Below are 18,266 nucleotides of genomic sequence, written 5' to 3'. Positions count from 1 at the left end.
TTTATTTTAACAGTTTGGCCAACGCGCGTGGAGAGAACAGACTATAAATAACCCATGGCAATCGCGCGAGGATCTTTGCGGTTAACAACAACGGCAGTAACTCTCAAACCAACAACTTCCATGCAGTGAGGAAAAAAAAAAAAACAAACCAAAAACGCTTTCTGCATAGCAAAATAACGGTACCCAGGCGGAAAGGGCAATAACCGCCCACAACCAATCCAGATTTGCTCTGCGCTCTCCCCCAGCAAAGGTCCCACCCCGGGTAACACGCAAGTGGCCGTCCCGACACGGAACGGGAGCAAAACCAGGCCAGCCAGAAGTGACCGTCCGGACTTCCCTGGTACTGACGTTTGGTTTAGAGCAGACGAATCCTCTCCCCGCTCTCGGCAATCATCAGCCGCCAGCCTGCAGGCAGGAGAAGAGAAGAGGAGAGCTCGGCTTTTGCCATTGCACTAGAGGACGAGATGCTCCTGCTGGGAAATCGGCTCCGGTCTGTTCACAGCAACAACCGGCCAGCACCACTGTCTGGGAGCAAGGAAAAAACCAGATGCCCGTCATGGAAGAAAGGCAGCTGAAGGAGGCTGCGGCTCAGACACCTCGGGAAAGGAGCCTGAGCACGTTTGACCCGTGAGGACGGGGCTCAGCGTCTCCCGCGTGTGCCGGCAGCGCTCTCCGCCGAGTCCGGCTCCCCCCGAGCGCGTGCCCGGCCTCCTCCGGGTCCCGAATGACGCCCTGGTAGCCCCTGCAGAGAGACGGGCATGGAGGCGCCGCGGGCGAGGCCGGCCCCGGTTCTTCACGGGCCACAAAATAAACGCAGAATGAGATGGCAAAGCCCGAGTGCCGGCGCTCTGAGGAGGCGGTGGGATGTGTGTCAAATGTGTCGAGTGATACAAGTTGCTGCGGGGTTGGTTTTTGTTTTTTTTTCTTGCCAGCTTAAAAAAACCCCAGGGAAACTAATCAAATGGACTGAACCAAAACTTCCCCTTTAGAGTCCGTTCGTGTCTATTGCTGTCACGGATGCCGGGGTGGAGGAGCGGGAGGTGGTCGCCGAGGTCTTCTCGAGGGCCGGGCTGGGCACGCCATCGAGGCTCTTGGCAGCGGCCGACCGGCCCGCGGGCAGGGCCAGGGGCTTGCTCTGCCCGTGCAGGCCTTGGCCGCAGATTCGGTGGTGCCTCTCCCAGTCCTTGTGCTGGCAGAAGGAGCCGCAGTACCGGGCGATGTTGCAGCCGCTGCACGTCTCGCTGGCTTTGCGACCGCAGTTCCAGCAACTCTACAAGACCAAAGACGCCACACTTTAAAATGGGTTTAGTTTCCAAGAGCTGGAGGATGGTGCTGATTCAGCAGCTCTGGAGGGGACTGTTCATCCCCCCCTGGCCTAGATTTAGTAATATTAAAATGAGCAATCCATTAATTCCCGCTATTTCACAGCCCTTTGCCAAGGGTACTAACCCCTACTCCTCTGCTCTGCCCAAAACCGCCTGCCAGACTGCACCGGTCACATCCTCTGCCCTAGATCCACCCAAATGCATAGAGGAAACAGCAGGCGAGGACTAAAAACCACACTGCAGATGCTGCTATTCGGTCTTTTTATTTCCTGTTTTAAGCAGCTCTATTTTGGTATCGCTCCCAGCCAAGCGCTCTCTGCAGGGATTACAGCGTGCTGCACAGGCACCATTTGCTTTGCACCCTGCCTAGCTGCACAAGAGGTCAGAGCAGGCTAATTTGGAAAAGAAAAAGCTCATTTGAAAGCCTCCCAGCCAGGTGGAAGCACTGCCAGAGCCCGAGCTTCGATCTGGAAGCGGAGCAAAGCCCCTCTGGCCGCTGGGAGAGGCGTCAGCTGGTGGGCTCACGGCGTGCCACCGCTTCCTTACGAGCGCGGGGGCAAGGGGCCAGCGCCGGGAGCTGCGGCTGCAGCTGCTCCGAGGAGGGGAGCAGGCGGATTAGCTTTTCTGCAGCTGGACTCGTGCGTTAGCAATCGCATACTGGGGAGGGCAAGTTCAGCAGCGGAAAAAAACAGCCTGCGCCGGAGCCTGCCGGCCCCTGATCCTGCCTAACAGGATGGCCGCCGCCGCTGCTGCGACCGCAAGCGAAAAAGCTGTCGGAGCAGGAAAGCGGGGTGATGGGAGATGCTGACCTGGATCAGGCAGCCCTGTTGCAGGGAAGGGCAGCGAGATTCCCCGCTCCCGGGGTGTGCGCCGGAGCCACCAGCTCCCGGCAATGATTTATGGGCCAGCAGCGAAGCGCCAAAGTGAGCTGGTCAGGAGCAAGCCGCTCCAGAGCCAGCGCATCCCCGAGGCTCCTCGGTCTCCCGAGAGAAGCAGGACTCGCGACCAAAAAAAAAAAAAAAAAAAAAACCAAACCCCACCAAAGCCTGTGGTAACTCTTGGAAAACTGGGTCACTGCTTTACAGCTGTTTACACTTCAAGTGGTGTTTTTAAACCGCATTTCAAAGGTTACACGGTGCGCCAGAACACACGACCGCTTTGCAACGTGGCCTTTCGAGAAGAGCGCTGGGTGCTGGGGAGACGGGGCTCGCGCTGGCCGGGGGACGCTCAGCTGCTCCCGAGCTCCCGCACTGCTCCCCGGGATGGCCGGAGGAGGAGGAGACTCCTCCGGTATTCCCCTATGGAGAAATCATTACTTGTCTCATTTCTTCCATGGCTTCCTGAGCAGTTCCACCCACTCCCATCATGTCTTTGCTGACTGGTGCATTCGTCCTTCAGCGATTTAATCGGGAGACAGTACACACTTCTCCGTAACACCACCTCACACATACGTGGTTCCTGCCATGTACAGGGACCCCGGCACCAGAGCCCCAGTCAGCAGGACGGACAGAAACCCCCCAGGAGGAGGAGGAGGAGGAGGAGGAAGAGGAGGATGGACTTGCTGCCCGCACAGCCCCAGCAGACATTAACTCCACATTCCCATCTGATTTCTTGCTCGGCAGAAGCAAAGCCTCTAGCTCTCGCATTCGTGTGGAGAAATTAAAACAAGAAGCAAACCACACATGGATGGGACGTGGCGGCGCAGGAATTAGCTGCGCAATTCTCCTCGCCCAGTCCAGCTGAGATCTCCAAAGCTTAACGAAGCGAGCTTCCAGTTAAGCAACAGTGAAGGTAATTAATGATTGAGGAGTAGAAAGAAATTCTCTAAAAGACACCCATTCAGCGGGCATTGCTGGCTGTGACAAACTAGGAGCCATCCCTTCTCTTCCAACGTGCAAACGTCTCGTTACGCGTTACGAGGCTTTCCGCGCGGCAGGGACCCATCCCCGTACGTGTGGGAGCGGCGTAGCAAGAGGCGTGGGGAGCCCATTTCAGGAGATGAGGTGACCACACGCTGCCCGGGCCCGTGTTTCGGGAGCCCGTGACACGACAACATCCAAGACAACACACGTGCCCCAGGCTGGGCTGCAGCGACACGGGCTGTGGTACAGACCATCAGGTACAGCGCAGCGTCACCTGCAGCCTGGTTCCTACACCTGCAGCCTGGTTCCTACCCTGCACTATTTCAAAGCCCGCAGGCAGCAATTCCTCTGTCTGCACAGATCAAGTGCCCCACAACAGCAGATTTCTGAGCTAACCAGAGAGCTGCGTCCACCAGCATCCCTTGGCCTTTGCCTCCACACCTCCCTCAATCCCAGGAAATCCCTGGTCATCACACTGGGTCCAGCTCACGGTGCCCAGTGGTGCCTTCACGTGGCTGTTGCGCACACGCAGGTGCCACAGACACCATTTGGGCCAATTCCCCCGCCAGCAAAATCAAAAGCAAAAGGTTTTTTTTTTTTTTTTACGGCATCAGCGCATCCCTTTAGTTACTGATTGGAGAGAGACTTCTAACAGGAAAAGGGATGGAGGACCTGCAGGCTCCGAGGCACTGCCGGGCAGGACCTGGAGACTTTATGAGTCTTTGAAAGCCCCTTCCTAGGCTGTCCCCTGGCACCTTACCTCCGTAGACTCCTCCTGTTCGTTTATCACCAAGAAAGCATCCTCGGTGGCCTGGCGCTTGGCATCCGCGATGGTCTGCTCCATCCGAGCCCTCTCGGAGGCAATCATCTCAAACGCCTTCTGCTCAGCCTCCGCCACCGCTTTCTGCACCTCCGACATGGCCTGGCGCTTCACCTCGTTCACGGCTTCTTCTGGAAGAAAAGCACAGCTTCACCTGCCCGCCCGCGGAGCGGGGAGAGCCTCTGAGAGACGTCGCGTTCCCTGCGGCCGGGGCGCCCGCGGGTCACGGTCGGCACCAGCGCCACGACCGCTCCTGGGAGCAGCGAGGAGCAGGCTCAGCCCCATGGGATCCCCGCTGGCATCGTACAGAGGGAGCGGAGCCCTCTGGAAAACCCAGGCTGGGGGCGTCGGTAGCCAGATGTGCACATCCGCAAGCGTTCCTGCAGCTGGGCTTCTCCCGTTTCTGCAGAGCAAATCTGCAGCATCTGTGTTTACCTCAACCGATCCCGCAGAATCCCTCGCCGAGGTTACTAGCAAACACTTACCAGCTTTTTTCCATATCTCCTCAGTGACGTAGCCCGTTCCCGACCTGCTGCTGAACTCCCGCAACGAATCTGTCGGAGTAAGGGACACAGGGAAAGGTTGGCAAAGCCTCGTCTTGCCCAACCGCTGCTCAAGGGCCCAGCGGTACCTCGCTACAGCGTGGGGCAGGGTAGAACTCACCAGCTAAAACTCAAAGCAGGAGATTCCTACAGTTAAAGCCATTCATCAAACACTCAGATGATAAATTACAACATTTAATTAGCGCCTTGCATAATTTATGACACCGTATAACCCATTTCCATCTCCTGGTGCTCTGCAGCAACAGGCAACGTTTATAAATGTGTGCCATCAAACACCTGCACTGTCCAGCGACGCTGAGCGTCAATCTATGCGACCAGCAGTTTACGTTAAACGCAGCGCTCCCCACTCCCAGGGGCCGTTCAAAGGCTTGAATTGACGGAGAAACCGTCCTGCAAGAGCCCTTATGGCGAGAGGTGCGTGCATCCCCCAGCACCCACGAGCCTGCGAAGAGCCCGTGACAGACGGGGGCGGTCACGCGAGGCCCTAAACACCGACCGCAGGCACACAGGGAAGCTTTTCGGAAGCTTCGTCCTGCCTTCCATCTGCACCCCTTTTTTTTTAAGGCTTCAGAGCAACCTTCTGAAGGGTCAAACCAAAAACCGATTCACGTCAAAGGCTTGAAAATCAGCCCAAGGTCCCACGAGGGGAGAAAGCATCAACAATGCATCAACAATTCATAAAAAAAAGAATTAAATTACATCGCCTTTAACATGGGGCTGTGAGTATATTAGTCATCGTACGCTTAAATATAGAAGGGCCGAGGGCTGGCTGCGCTCATCAGGTCGTCACGCGCGCCCAGCCACCCCGTGGGCTCGCCGCACGCTGCTCTGCAGTTACAGCTGGAGCCATGGGCGCTGGGTTTCTGAGAAACTCGGATTAATATATTCTATTTTAGTTCTTTCTGCTTGTGTACTTGTTATTGTTTTCCCAGGAAACAGTCGTTCTTGCTGTCTGGGAACTATCAAAACTTCTTCAGTTGCTGCTAAATCTGGGCTGGGCTCTGATTTGGATGGTGCTTTTTGACATGCAGGAGGATTCACTCTATTTTGTATATAAACAAGTTGAATATATATCAAATTGAGATTTTTAGTTTGACATTTTTTCTTATTGTTAGAAAACATCCATTTTTTTTTAATATCAAATGATCAGGGTTTTTGTTCCAGCATTTGATTTGCAGCATATTTGTTTGGATGGAAATTAGAATTACATCCAAATGTATAAAATCAGCATTTTTGACTTGTTTCTTGTATAGGGTCAAAACTCCTGCATACTGGAGGGGAAAAATAGTCAGCTTTAATAAAGCTAAGTTGACTTATGATACAAAAATAGAACTAATAACTCAGGTAGTAGCTCTTACACTTAGAGCAGTCTTTGGTATTTTTAGAATAAGTACACCTTGACATTTAAAATCCTTTAGGCAAGACAAATTGGAAGGGCAAGAGGGGTGGAACCAACCACCTCTCCTGCCTTTCCAGCCCCTGGTTTCTCAGCTTTGAGCGACCTTGGCTTGGTTTGGTCACCGGGACGGCTCAGGGACGAGGGAGATGCTCTTCCGGCACCAGCTTTGGGTGCTGCTGTTGCCCAAAGGTGCCTTCGCCCGTCAGCAAGCGCTGCTTCCAGGAGCTCACCTGGGAGCTTCCACATGTCTGATGACTTTTCCCTCTTAGAATAGAATCACCGAATCGTTTAGGTTGGAAAAGACCTTTAAAGGTCCAGTCCAACCATTAGCCTAACACTACCAAGTCCACCACTAAACCAATTAAGGGGAGAGTCATAATTTCATGTTTCCTGGCTTGGGGGCTGGATGATTTTTTAATGAAAGTAAAAACTAGGAATCACTAAGGTTGGAAAGGACCTCCAAGATCATCAGTCCAACCATCAACCCAACACCACCACGCCCACTAAACCATGTCCCAAAGTGCCACCTCTGCCCGTTTTTTGAACGCTTCCAGGGATGGGGACTCCACCACACTCTGGGCAGCCTGTTCCAATGCTTGACCACTCTTTCCATGAAGAAATTTTTCCTAATATCCAACCTAAACCTCCCCTGGTGCAGCTTGAGCCCATTTCCTCTTGTCCTATTGCTTGTTACTTGGGAGAAGAGCCCAACACCCACCTCACTACACCCTCCTTTCAGGCAGCTGTAGAGAGCGATCAGGTCTCCCCTCAGCCTCCTCTTCTCCAGGCTGAACCACCCCAGTTCCCTCAGCTGCTCCTCATAAGACTTGTGCTTTTCAAAGCTTTGAGAACAGTTATGCACTGCTTAAGTATTTAATTTATATTATAATCTGAATATATTACCATCACTTTATGGCTTTGTTGCAATTAGACACCTACTTAAAAAGGTCCTGGCACAGCACGCCCACCCCTCGCTTACCGCTGCCGATGGAGTCGGAGCTGCTGGGGCTGTGCTGCCTGGAGATGAGCTCGCTGCCTGCCTTGCGCGGCTCGGCCGTCTCACTGCACCGCCTCTTCCAGTAGTTGAGCTCTTCCCGATCGGCCTCCTGACAGCGCCGCAGCACGGCCATCGAGCGCCGGGTTTTCTCCACCATCTCCATGATGCAGTTCAGTGCCTGCAGGGAGGAAGGCGTTTGCAGTCTTGCTGCCTGCTCGTGAGGTCACCTCCCAAATGTCTCGTCGGAGGTACCACAGAGACCATCCCCGGGACATGAAACACAACGTCATTTCACAGGAACAAGCTCTGAGCACAGTATTTCGGATGATGCAGTATTCAAACGGGCAGGTAAGACTGTGGGTCCCATACCCACACATGCAGCAGCGATGCTGAGCAGCACCGGCTGCGAAGGAGGTGATCACACCTGCACCATGGGGCTTTGGTCACCAAAGGAGGTCTAGGGCCATGCTTCTAAAAGTGGAATTGAAAAAAAAAAACCAAACCCCACTTTCCTATGGGAATAGGGTGTCCATGCAAGGGCTGGCTGTGATCCTGGTGCCTGCTCTCCATAGCCACATCCCAACTTGCAAATATTCAGCTACGGGGCCTCTACTCCACACATTCCCCCTCCAAAACATCAGCTTTAGAGCATAAGCAAGCATGGGGTCTCTCTGCATTTGTGATCAAAATTGAATTTCAATCCCATCTGTTTGGGGGAAACACTCCAGTGAAGTGCTTGGATGAGCAGCCTTCCTCAGAGGGAGGAAACAGAGTGCAGAAACTCCACCAGAAGTACCAAGTCTTGCTGTTGGTACTGCGTTGAGGCCCATAAAAGGCTGGCAGCCCAGGAAAAAAAGTCTTCAAAAAATAATGATGGGTTTACTCAGTCTGTAAACTCCACATCTGTGCTGCATGTAGCACATCTGCATGCTTGTCAGCACAGCGACGGCCTGGGCTGCTGCAGAAGAGACCCGTGTGGGGACAAGGTTGGGTTTGGTCGCTCAGCCAGGGCAGCATGAGGCCGCGCTCTGCAGAAGCCCCCCAGCTCCAGACACTTTGTCCGGAGTGATTTTGGCTTCCACTGACCATGGGCAGAGAAAACCTGCCAGGAAAGTGCTACTGCTCCTGTCTGCCCTCCCCACCATCCACGTTCTTGTGGTGGCTTGTTCCTCTACAAGCCACCAAGAAAGCCCGGATACGGTATCAACAAGAAAATAATGAATTGGAACAGGCGGAGCACTGGGTTGCTGCGTCCCACAGAGATTCCCACACCTCCTGCCGTTCCTTACGTGATCGAGATGTTTCCACTCGTCAGCCCACTCTCTCTCCGTTAAGCGGTGGTCCACCAGCTCGTCCTGGTATCCTCCATTCAAACCTGCAACAGCCCGAAGAGTGATTAACTGGACCGAGCGCTGTCAGTGCTGGAGAGGGAAGGGGGCCCCGAAGCAATAATGAAGAGCTGTATTTCCAGCTACCTATAGCTGGGATTTTAAAACACATCTCAAGGAGGTGGCTCTACCGGGGCAATTCCACGCCGGTGCTTTTATCCCTGTCTGTGTCACTGTCTCGGAAGCGCTACAATCCACTCATGGGCCTGGGTCTGACCTGCCTGGGGAGCTGGCTCCCTTGTTATAATCCCACAGGAGCTCAGAGCTCGTGATTCAGGCTCCCCTGTTGGAAACACAGCGTGCACCTCCCACTCACCCCTGGGGAGAAACAGGGCGGGGGATCGGGCTCTGCTCTCCCGCTTTCGTGATCTTGGAAAAGTTAATTTCTATTTCCAAGTAGTTAGCGATAGGACGAGAGGAAATGGGCTCAGGCTGCATCAGGGGAGGTTTAGATTGGATATTAGGAAAAATTTCTTCACGGAAAGGGTAGTCAAGCATTGGAACAGGCTGCCCAGAGAGGTGGTGTAGTCCCCATCCCTGGAAGCGTTCAAAAAACGGGCAGACGTGGCACTTTGGGACATGGTTTAGTCTAGTCCACCCTTAATTGGTTTACTGTGGACTTGATAATGTTAGGTTAATGGTTGGACTGGATGATCTTGAAGGTCTTTTCCAACCTAAACGATTCTATGATTCTATTTCCCTGCCCTCAATTCTTGCCTGCTGGATTGGCTATACTCAACTCACACACCAGCTCCTTCCTCCTCATCCTCAGTGGCTCCAGCCTTTACACTATATAGGGAAATACAAACTCTCAATCTTCCCATTTTTAACCTCCCATGGTCAGTTGTTTTCTCCAAATTCCCTGCAAAAACTCTGCTGAGGACGTGCCCAGCTTTACACAGCTCTGGGTGCCAGTGGCCAAGCAGTGACTGCTGCTGAAGCTCAGCTGCTGCACCTCACACCTCCTGTGCCCAAAAGCCCTCCAGGCTTTCTCACCAAGACCGCCGTGCCTGTCCCGAATCTCTCTATGCTCCAACATCTTGCTGGGGTCCCTGTAGAGGTGGGAGGTCGCGATATCTTCCAAGGTGTAGTGCTGGAGGGGCGGCGGGGTGGGGTGGAACTGCCCGCCGGGGTTCATCAGGGGGATTGTCAGGGCAGGGCTGTGCCGGGGCGCGGGGCTGATGGTGCACACCCTCTTGGCCGGAGGCTCCGTCGGCAGCGGCTCCCTCTCAAAGCTGCTGTCTTCCCTTCTGCAACCACACCGGCAGAGAGAGGTGTTCGTTAGCACCACGTAAACATGCTCGGAAAAGGAAAGATGAAGATTTCAAATCAGCGGAGTTTGGGCAGCAATGATTTTACCGGGGGGTAAAGGCAGAGAGCTAAACCAAACATGCTCAACTTGTGAACAGATCCACAAAATGACCCTGTCAAAGAAGAAGTGATGCCCGAGTGTTGTGATTCATCTTTCTGAGCATGACCAAATTAAAATTTCACAGTTTTTATAAATTTGAGGCACGCTCCACATAATTACATAACAACTTTTAACTTGGAATAAAAGGTGGTGAAAATGAACCTCATCCTTCCCGGCCCCGACAGTGCCTCCGCTCGCCGCCTGGGGAGGCGGAGGACTGCTTGGCTCTCCAGCTCGGGCTTTTCAGTGCTACCCAACAAGTCCCTCTGGAACAGAACCTGCCTGAAAGAGGATCCCAACCTGAATTCGCAGCGCAGGAGGAGCAATCAACGGTGTCTCATTAACAGCCAGAATAGTTGCTGGGAGTGATAAGATCCTACAGTTTAGCCCTGGATGCTGCTTGAAGCTTTGACAGCAGCAAAGTTGAAACAAAAGTCGTGACTTCAAGAATTTGGCAGAGCGACGAAAGCTGGTTTTACCTGTCCGGACTGTGCCTCTTGCCATTGCCATTCACCTCGATCAGCAGCTCGGAGGAGTCAGCGGGGGACGTGGTGTTTGTGTTCAGCAGGATGTGCTCGTGCTGCGCCAGGTACTGGGAGGGCGTCTGCTTGGCAGCCCGGGCGCAGTGCAGCAGCTCTCTCTGCAGCAGCGGGAGGTTGGCCTGGAAAACAAGCGTGGGTCTGGTTTACGCAGGCTGCGGGCAGGCATTTCCAGCCATTCAGAAGGTTTGCTCTGCGCACGTTAATACCTCGGAGCAAGAATACCTAGAGCCTGCGGACCCCACTCAGGATCCTCCAGCTCCTGGTGTCCGCGCTGTCAGAATTACCCATCTTTTCTCAGGAGCTGTGGATGCCTGACACCAGTGCACCCAAAAACCGAGCGTCACGGAAAGCGCTCTGTGCTTCCATCATCTAACCACCCCAGACACGCTCCGTATGCCAACACTTCAAATATTCTAGATCTGAACATTTGCAAATAAGATTATAGGATCAGAAGCTGCCGAATGGAGCTTGGTTTGTCTCCTTTATCCCTAACATACAAGCAGACATATGCGGCACTCGTTATAACGTTAGCTTTCTGCAAACCAGTCCCACATGGCCACCGCTACGGTCTGTGCAGTCTGTCTTGGACTTTAACAAAATTGCTGTGGTGCTCGCAACGAGAGCTTTCCCAGCAGTGACACGCTGCCAAGCAGCACAGACCAGCACGCGGAGCGTCGGTAAGCCCCACCAGCTCCCTGTCACCTTCAGGAAGGGGATCACAAACGGCCGGAGGGGGAAGTTCGTCGCCTCTTGCAGCTTGCAGTGAAATTCCTCGATTGTCACCGTTGAGTTCTGAGAAAAGAAATTAAGAAACAAAATGACAATTTGTTCTTATTTTTAGAGGCGTGGGAAACAACTCCAAACGAACAGAACTGGAAGGGAGACTGCATCTGCCACTACAGGACTGACAATGTTTGCATCGGATCCTGCCTAACGCAGCCAAAAAGACTCAGGCCAATGGAGTAGAAACGCTGCACTAGGCGAGGGGCGAGTGCTGCGCACAGCCGGGCGCTGCCTGGCCCGGCTCCGGGGCCGGGAGGCAGACGCTGGCTCTGGGAGGCAGCAGGACCCAGCTGGCATCTCCTGCACCCTGGCCAGGTGGCCCGGGGCAAGCTGCGGGAAGCCAGGCAGCGATTCCAGCTGCTCTGAGTTGCCCACCTTCCTCTCCTCCTTCCTCCCTTTTCAGCTCACCTCGTCTAACCCAGCCACCATCACCAAGTCTCCATCAGCCTGCTGCTCACCCAGCTAGCACAGTCCTCCCCCGGCCCAGCGCTGCATCCCCTGCGGCTGTTCGGCCTGGGTGCTCCCTGGGACAAGCAGCATTTAATCACCCGCACGTACAAAGTTCATCCCTGCAGCAATTAGCAGTAAGAATGACAGTCAGAGGAACCTGGACAGCTTATCGTTTCCTTTCCAAATAAGCTCAGGTACAACCCTACACCCATATTTATTTGTACGCCTGCCTTCTTCAGCAGCAGTATTCTGCACCCAGTGCTCGAGCACTGTGAAAGCCCCCGAGGCCATGGACAGACTCACGTTTGCTCTGCCCACGCCAGCCTTGGAAGCAGAAATACTCCAGGCTGCTGCAGTCTAGCTACCTTCGCTGCGTGCTGAGCCTCAAAAGACACGTGCCAAAAAGCAGAGATCGGCTCGGGAGCAGCGGTGGGTGCCACACAGGACGGCAGCTGGGCAGGCGGCGCGGTGCTGTGCTCCAAGGTCTGGGCTGGCACAGCATTTCTACCAGTTAGTTTGTATACCTGCAAATTAATATTAGATACAATTTCGCAGCAAGACCTGCATTATTTGGTTTTTGAAGGGTGTTTTCAGCTGTCCATAGCTGCTAAAGGGCACGAGGGCATACAGGCACTGTTTGCACATGCACGCACTGCCACCAACCCCAGCTCTTGCAAATCCGAGCGTGGGAATGCAGGAGAAGGGCAGAATCCTAGAATCATAGAATTGTTTAGGTTGGAAAAGACCTTTAAGATCATCCAGTCCAACCATTAACCTACCCTACCAAGTCCACACTAAACCAATCAAGGGTAGACTAGACTGAACCATGTCCCAGAGTGCCACCTCTGCCCGTTTTTTGAACGCTTCCAGGGATGGGGACTCCACCACCTCTCTGGGCAGCCTGTTCCAATGCTTGACTACCCTTTCCGTGAAGAAATTTTTCCTAATACCCAATCTGGCACAGCTTGAGCCCATTTCCTGTCGTCCTATCGCTAACTACATGGGAGAAGAGCCCAACACCCCCCTCACTACACCCTCCTGTCAGGTAGTTGTAGAGAGCAATAAGGTCTCTCCAGGCTGAACAACCCCAGTTCCCTCAATCGCTCCTCATAGGGCCTGTGCTCCAGAAGATGCATAAATGTTATTTACCAAGCCCTTTCCTGTAGCTGCACCTTCAGACTGTCACAGGCATGAATATGACTGGAAGAATCGACACCTTTGGTAATGCAAATACGCACTCACACAAAGCAGCAGCAGCAGCACACCAGAATCCCAGACCTCCTATTTTGCAACAGCAGCCTTCCGTGGACCTTGGCAATAGTTAACTTTGCTGTGCCAGTGGGCTTGTTTTAAGATATGCAGGAGCAGCCCATAAAGAGGAGAAAAGCCCATTTAATACATTGCTGTGTATCAATAAATGAAGTCTTTGAAGTGTCATGGTGTTCTCTACACGCTCAAGAGCGGAGCGGGACTACCAGCTTTCCAGAGCGAGTCCCCGCTAGCGACAGGACCCTGCTCTTTCCATTACGCCTGGCTGCCTTGCCGAGCAAAGCAGCGCTGAGTTTGAGCACACCGAGGTCAGGACAGCGCTAACGACGTGGTGGCTGGAACCGGCATTTCTTTGTATGGAAGCAGATCAGAAGTAAACTGATCTGTGGTTGGGATCGGGCAATCATAAATCTGCACGAGCAAGGAAACATTTCCCTAGTACAAAACTACAGGGTCCTCTGAATTGTGTGAAAAGTTTCATTTACGAGAGGAAACGGAGAAGCCCAGCATAGCCCACGGCTTCCAGCGAGCCCACAGCACCAGACCTGTGGCCTTTATAGAAAAGCTTTGTCCAAATCCTTCCAGTTTTCCTCAAGTTTAGCTGCACACAAGCTCATGTCAAAGCCTAGTGACAAACAGCTTTTTGAAACTCACCAAAGAGGAGAAAAAAAAGAAGTCAGCAAGTTTACCAGAAAGCATAAACATTACAGAGTCTGGCTCAGTCAACAGCTCTGCTCGTAAAGACGCAAACAGATAATATTGTGTAACACGGGCACGCGCTGGCTGCCAGGATCCCACCGCCAAAGTCGTTTGGCAAAAGCAAGGCGGCCCGGGCCGGCGTGCGGCACTCACCACTAACGCCAAGACCAGGGTCCGGACCTTCTCCCCGATCTCTGGCGAAATGTCGTTGCCGAACTGCTGCAGGGTAGTGAGGAAGCGCTTCAGCTTGCTGAGCTGCCGGGCACCGCATGTGGCCGGGAGCTGCTGGTTCGTCAGTGAGGAGGAGGAGGAGGAGGAAGGGCCGTTGCTAAACCTCTGGGGTGGGGATGGTGCCCCGTTCAGCGTCGGGGGGGAATGGTTTATTCCGTTGGGCACTGCAAACGGGAGACAGAAGTGACACTGAGCATCAGATGGGCACGTCCCGGTGGTCTGGTGTTTAAGAGGATCCATCTTCCACCCCAGAACCTGCTGCTGCTGGCTGTTTGCTGCTAGCAAAGGGGGCAAGAACCAGAAAAGGGGCTACGGGCAGAGCGGAGCCCACACGCCGCGCCGGAGGGCACCCAGTGATGGAGCCGCTCACCAGCGACGCGCGTGCCTTCGCCTCAACCTTCCCCTGAGCTCGCGGGGACGCTCTGCAGCCCCCGGCACGTGAGAACCACGTGCCCAGCCAAGGCACCTGCAGGCGTTTTCCTTGTGGGATTGCTCCGGTGTGTTTTACACCCCAGCCAGTGACTTCCCCGGCATTTCTCTCCTCCGCTCAGCGAGCTTCGTATGCAGGGCCATCAAACACCAACAGAACGAGGGCTCAGCAGAGCGGGCACACCTCTATTCGCATTTGAGGCAGCCCGGGGGGACACGGGGTCAGGCTGCATAAAGCCGCCACTGCGGCAGACCGAGCTGTGCCGTCCACTCAGCCCAAGGAATTAAATGTGCTTCAGCTCCAAGTTTACAGCCCTCGGCAAGAATTACCGATCAGCGTTTTCTGGCCCGTGTCAGGCAGAAAATGACACCAGACAACCCAACGATCCCTCCCAGCCCTGTCGTTTGCAGTAAGTCATCAGCGCTCGTCACAGCCGGGGTCCCACTAGCAGATACGGCAGCTCAGGTGCCCGCACCTCACCCCGAGGAGGGCCGAGCACCCCGTCCTGCAGCGCCCGCCCGCCGTATCTCCCCAGGGATTTACGGGCAGTTTTGCAAACAGTTGTTTTTTCCAACCTGGTCCCATCTGCAACTTTGCCTCCTGTAAGCGGCAAGCATGTCGAAATCGAGCGAAGGGCTGGAAGTTTGGGAACTCGGCAAGGGATTAGAATAAATTGTTGACATCCTTGCACCACCGTTGTGCAATCTAGAGCCCTGTCTGAAGAGCAGCTGTGCGCTGGGGCCCCACCTCACTGTAAACCCAGAATTTTAGAGGTGAAAAGTCCATCATCCTAAATACAGTTTTAGCTGATCCGCTGGGTTATCCTTAAAAGCCCAGCCCTGAATCCCTTATGGATGCAAGCGCTGAAGAGAAGGCCACAAGCTACAAAACCCATCTCAAACGACAGCGTTTGGAGGAGAAGCACTGATGTCACCTGGCAGAGCTACCCCTTGCGCGCGGGGCAGGGGGAGGTACGTGCTGTGATGGAGCAGCAATTTGCAAAAAAAGATGCCAAAATTTACACTGCAGCTTCACGAGAATCATACCAAATCCTCACGACCCCAGTGAGAGTTTTTCGGAGAAGGCAGGAGGTACTCGAACAGTTAAACCGCTCTGGGGCACGCCAGGATCGGAGGCTGGAAAGGCTCCACGCACCTGGACCTGCCGTGGTGAGCACGGGAGGGAACCCGAGAAGACTAACCAGAGTCAGTTAAGATGCAAGGGAAAGATAAGGCTAAAGAGACCATCAAAGGTGGCTCCGGCTAACCAAGGGGTGACAGGCTCTTTGGAGGAATAACAGAGACGTGTCCTTTCGTAGACAGCGAGATGATGAAATGAAGGTGAAGGCTGGGATTGAGAGACAGAGGTGCAAAGGCAGAGCAAGCTCACGCCTTTTGTTACGGAGCAACGCAGCCTGAAAAACTCCTGTCCACACCGGCTTCCCCAAAGCAGCAAAGGAACAGAGATGTCCTACAGAGATGGCACGTACCTGCAGGGTCAGCTACCGTGTGCTAACGAATGCAGAGCGAGCAAACGCAGTACTAGCAAACACAGAGTTATGTGAAAGGCAACGCTTCTGGCAATTACTCGTAAAGAGCATTTATTACACAATAAAAGTGTTATAAATGGGGGGGGGAAAGCCGCCCAGAGAAGCTCCTCTCAAACAGCAAAGGACTGCACAGCTCCGTGCTCTCCAGCAGCCACAGCCGAGGTGCTTTGCCCCCTTCTCTCTTTCACTTCCTCTTACTCTTTCAAATGAAAAACTAGGGAGAGCAACGGGCTCTATTTATAACCCGGGAGAAGCAGGGGCTGTGCAACCCAGCCAGGGGCCGGGGGACCCTCGGGAGTGGCCGCCAAGGACGGGAGCAGCGGACGTTGATGGACTCAGGTGATGCCACGGAAGCGGAGCGAGCCGAGTCGGGTCGGGGCTGCCGTTAGACGCAGCCCCCATAACCGCTTTCTGCGTTTTTAGGCTTACCCTGCCTGACCCTCCTGCAAACGGCGTTACCGCAGGGCGGCTGGCAGTTATCTGATCCTGCGCATCGCCAGGATCTGCTCTGCCACAGACCACAGAGCTGGGCTGGGACCTCTACCTCCAGGTGAGAAGACAGCGCTGAAGCAAGCGAGGTAGCATACCGAGACCAGTGGGGTTACTGGTTTGGGGAGAGGAGGACGCCAAATTCCTGGGAACACAAAAGTCATCATCTAGGGCTACTCTGTTAAATTCTGCCTTAGGTCCTTAATAGTCGAAGGCTTTCGCTGCTTCTCCAACCCTTTTGTTAGCAATCTGCAGGCAGGCATGGCCTTCCTCCGGCACGCTCCTCCTTGCCTGCCCAAGCCGTGGGCTTTTACAGGGCAGGACACACAGCTGCCGACTCTGACCAAGGCCCTTTGGTGCGACCAAGAAGTAAAACAAAACAAGAACGAACTTCACCACAGGTCGCATCTCTCATCTATCTTGGAAAGAGGCAATTAAGTCATCCACAATCAGCAGATTCAGGCTCCTTGGCCCTTAACAGCGTGCCAAGCAACCTCATTGGAAAAATTAATTTCTGTCACTTTGCTAATGGTCTTTTTCTGCCTGAGCAAAAGGAGAGCCTTTAAAAACCCCTCAGCACATAAAGATGGGGACAATGTGTCTGGCGGGATAACCCGGCAATTAGTGCTATTGCCAGCATCACGCAGTACATTAGTGTGTGTCCTGAAAGAGGCTGGACTGTAAATCTCTGAAATTCACTGCCAGCGTGAAACTGTGAGATATCCCAGACACCGTCATGGACAGCAAAATGATGCAGAACCAGCTAGGGAACACTGAGCGCGGGGGAAAAACGGCAAGGAGAACCTGGAAAATACGTACGTGCCACGTGCGGGGGTCAGATAACTCCATGCCCAACAAAGTAAAGCAGCTTTGCTCCGGAATGATGCTTTTTTAAAATACAATAAATGGCTTAAATGCTGGCTGAGGGAGAAAAAACACGACTCTTTCTATGCTGTAAGAAAAGGCTGTGTGTCCCTCCCATCCATGGAGTCACCTCTGAGCAACACCCTGCTAGAAGTGGGTGCGAGGCTGCGCTACGGCTTGGCAGGACCAGGATCAGCTCTGGCTTAACAGGAAAGATTATAAAGAGAAGGTGGAGAAAAGAGAATCTGGGTGGATAGCAAGTAAATCCTGAGGCTGGGAAATGAAAAAAAAAAAAAAAAAAAAAAGGAAAACTTTCTAATCTCAGCTATAGAAATGCTGTCTGCAAAGTAAGATACAGCAGAGCAGGAATTAACTCCTCCAAAAGATATAGTGAAAAGCCCGGCTCTTGGCTTGTTTGAAGCCAACCTGATAAAAGACTTCAATTTCTCAAGGAGTTTATGGCGGAAATCAAGGCTGCGCCTGCAAAGAGAAGGACTCAAGGCAGCGCCGGGAGCAAGGTAGGAGCAGGCAGGGGCGTAGGGGGGGGATTACAGACCCCGTTACATGTCCTGCATACGTAGCAGACAGCAGGAAAGCCCCAGCCCCCCCTCCTCACAGCCATGCAGCATGGCTAACGCTCGCCGTGCTGGCAAGCAGCCCCGGCCAACGGCTGAGGCATCCCCAGTGACTTCTACAAGCAGAGCCTTTCCTCCTGGCTAGAGCTGGTTCCCAGGAAAAGCAGCGTTACTGGGGTCTTACGTGCAGTCGGGGTGAAGGACACCGGCCGGGGGCCACCGGGGTTCACGGGGGGCAGTGGCGGCATGTTGGGAGGAGAGGACCTGGACTGTATCTTCACTTCCACGGGCGATCCAGGCATCACTGGCACCCTCTTCTCACCAGCAACTGTACGAAGAGAAGGTGGTAACGCTTAGTGAGAGTCACGGACAAGCATTTCCCCGCCCAGCACACGAAGTACAGTTGCAAGGGTGAAGACGAGAGGCTGGGGGGAAGTCACGCAGGGCTCCCACGCTGCTCTGCACGGCCCCGAGCCGCTGCGGGGAAGAGGCAGGATACGGCCCCGAGCTGGGGGACAGGCACCCGGCATGTCCCGAGGCGTTCCCGGGCAGGCTCAGGCTGCCCGCATTCCCCATCCCAGTCTCTTGACTGCATCTCCTCACCCCTTGTGCCTGAAGAT

At 53.9% G+C, this 18,266-nt stretch overlaps 1 protein-coding gene across 2 annotated transcripts; it reads right to left on the bottom strand.

Annotated features, from left to right (window-relative positions):
- Positions 1–965: 965 nt before the first annotated feature.
- CBFA2T2 (CBFA2/RUNX1 partner transcriptional co-repressor 2) lies at positions 966–17,966 on the bottom strand. 2 transcript variants are annotated; one of them, XM_075720904.1, is made up of 11 exons: positions 17,831–17,966; positions 13,662–13,903; positions 11,010–11,099; positions 10,245–10,426; positions 9,351–9,604; positions 8,256–8,341; positions 6,949–7,144; positions 6,131–6,133; positions 4,493–4,561; positions 3,948–4,138; positions 966–1,270 (listed from the first exon to the last, which is right to left on the bottom strand). In XM_075720904.1, the coding sequence occupies exons 1-11, from the start codon at positions 17,946–17,948 to the stop codon at positions 986–988; spliced, it is 1,716 nt and encodes a 571-aa protein (XP_075577019.1). In that variant the 5' UTR covers positions 17,949–17,966; the 3' UTR covers positions 966–985. The 2 variants fall into 2 exon arrangements, with proteins under 2 accessions (XP_075577019.1, XP_075577018.1); XM_075720903.1 differs by lacking the exon at positions 6,131–6,133 and having other exon boundaries at positions 17,831–17,948.
- Positions 17,967–18,266: the final 300 nt, after the last annotated feature.

This window comes from Pelecanus crispus, chromosome 14, assembly GCF_030463565.1.
Source record: "Pelecanus crispus isolate bPelCri1 chromosome 14, bPelCri1.pri, whole genome shotgun sequence".
Classification (NCBI taxonomy): Eukaryota; Metazoa; Chordata; class Aves; order Pelecaniformes; family Pelecanidae; genus Pelecanus; species Pelecanus crispus.
The sequence above is the reverse complement of the archived record's forward strand: the minus strand, read 5'-3'. Positions and strand labels throughout refer to the sequence as shown.

Coding starts and splice junctions, on each gene's coding strand:
- CBFA2T2 (XM_075720904.1), bottom strand. CDS start 17,948: ATGCCTGGATCGCCCGTGGAAGTGAAGATACAGTCCAGGTCCTCTCCT. Junction 13,904..17,830: donor GTCCTTCACCCCGACTGCAC/GTAAGACCCCAG, acceptor TCCCGTTTGCAG/TGCCCAACGGAATAAACCAT. Junction 4,139..4,492: donor GGAGATATGGAAAAAAGCTG/GTAAGTGTTTGC, acceptor CTTTTCTTCCAG/AAGAAGCCGTGAACGAGGTG.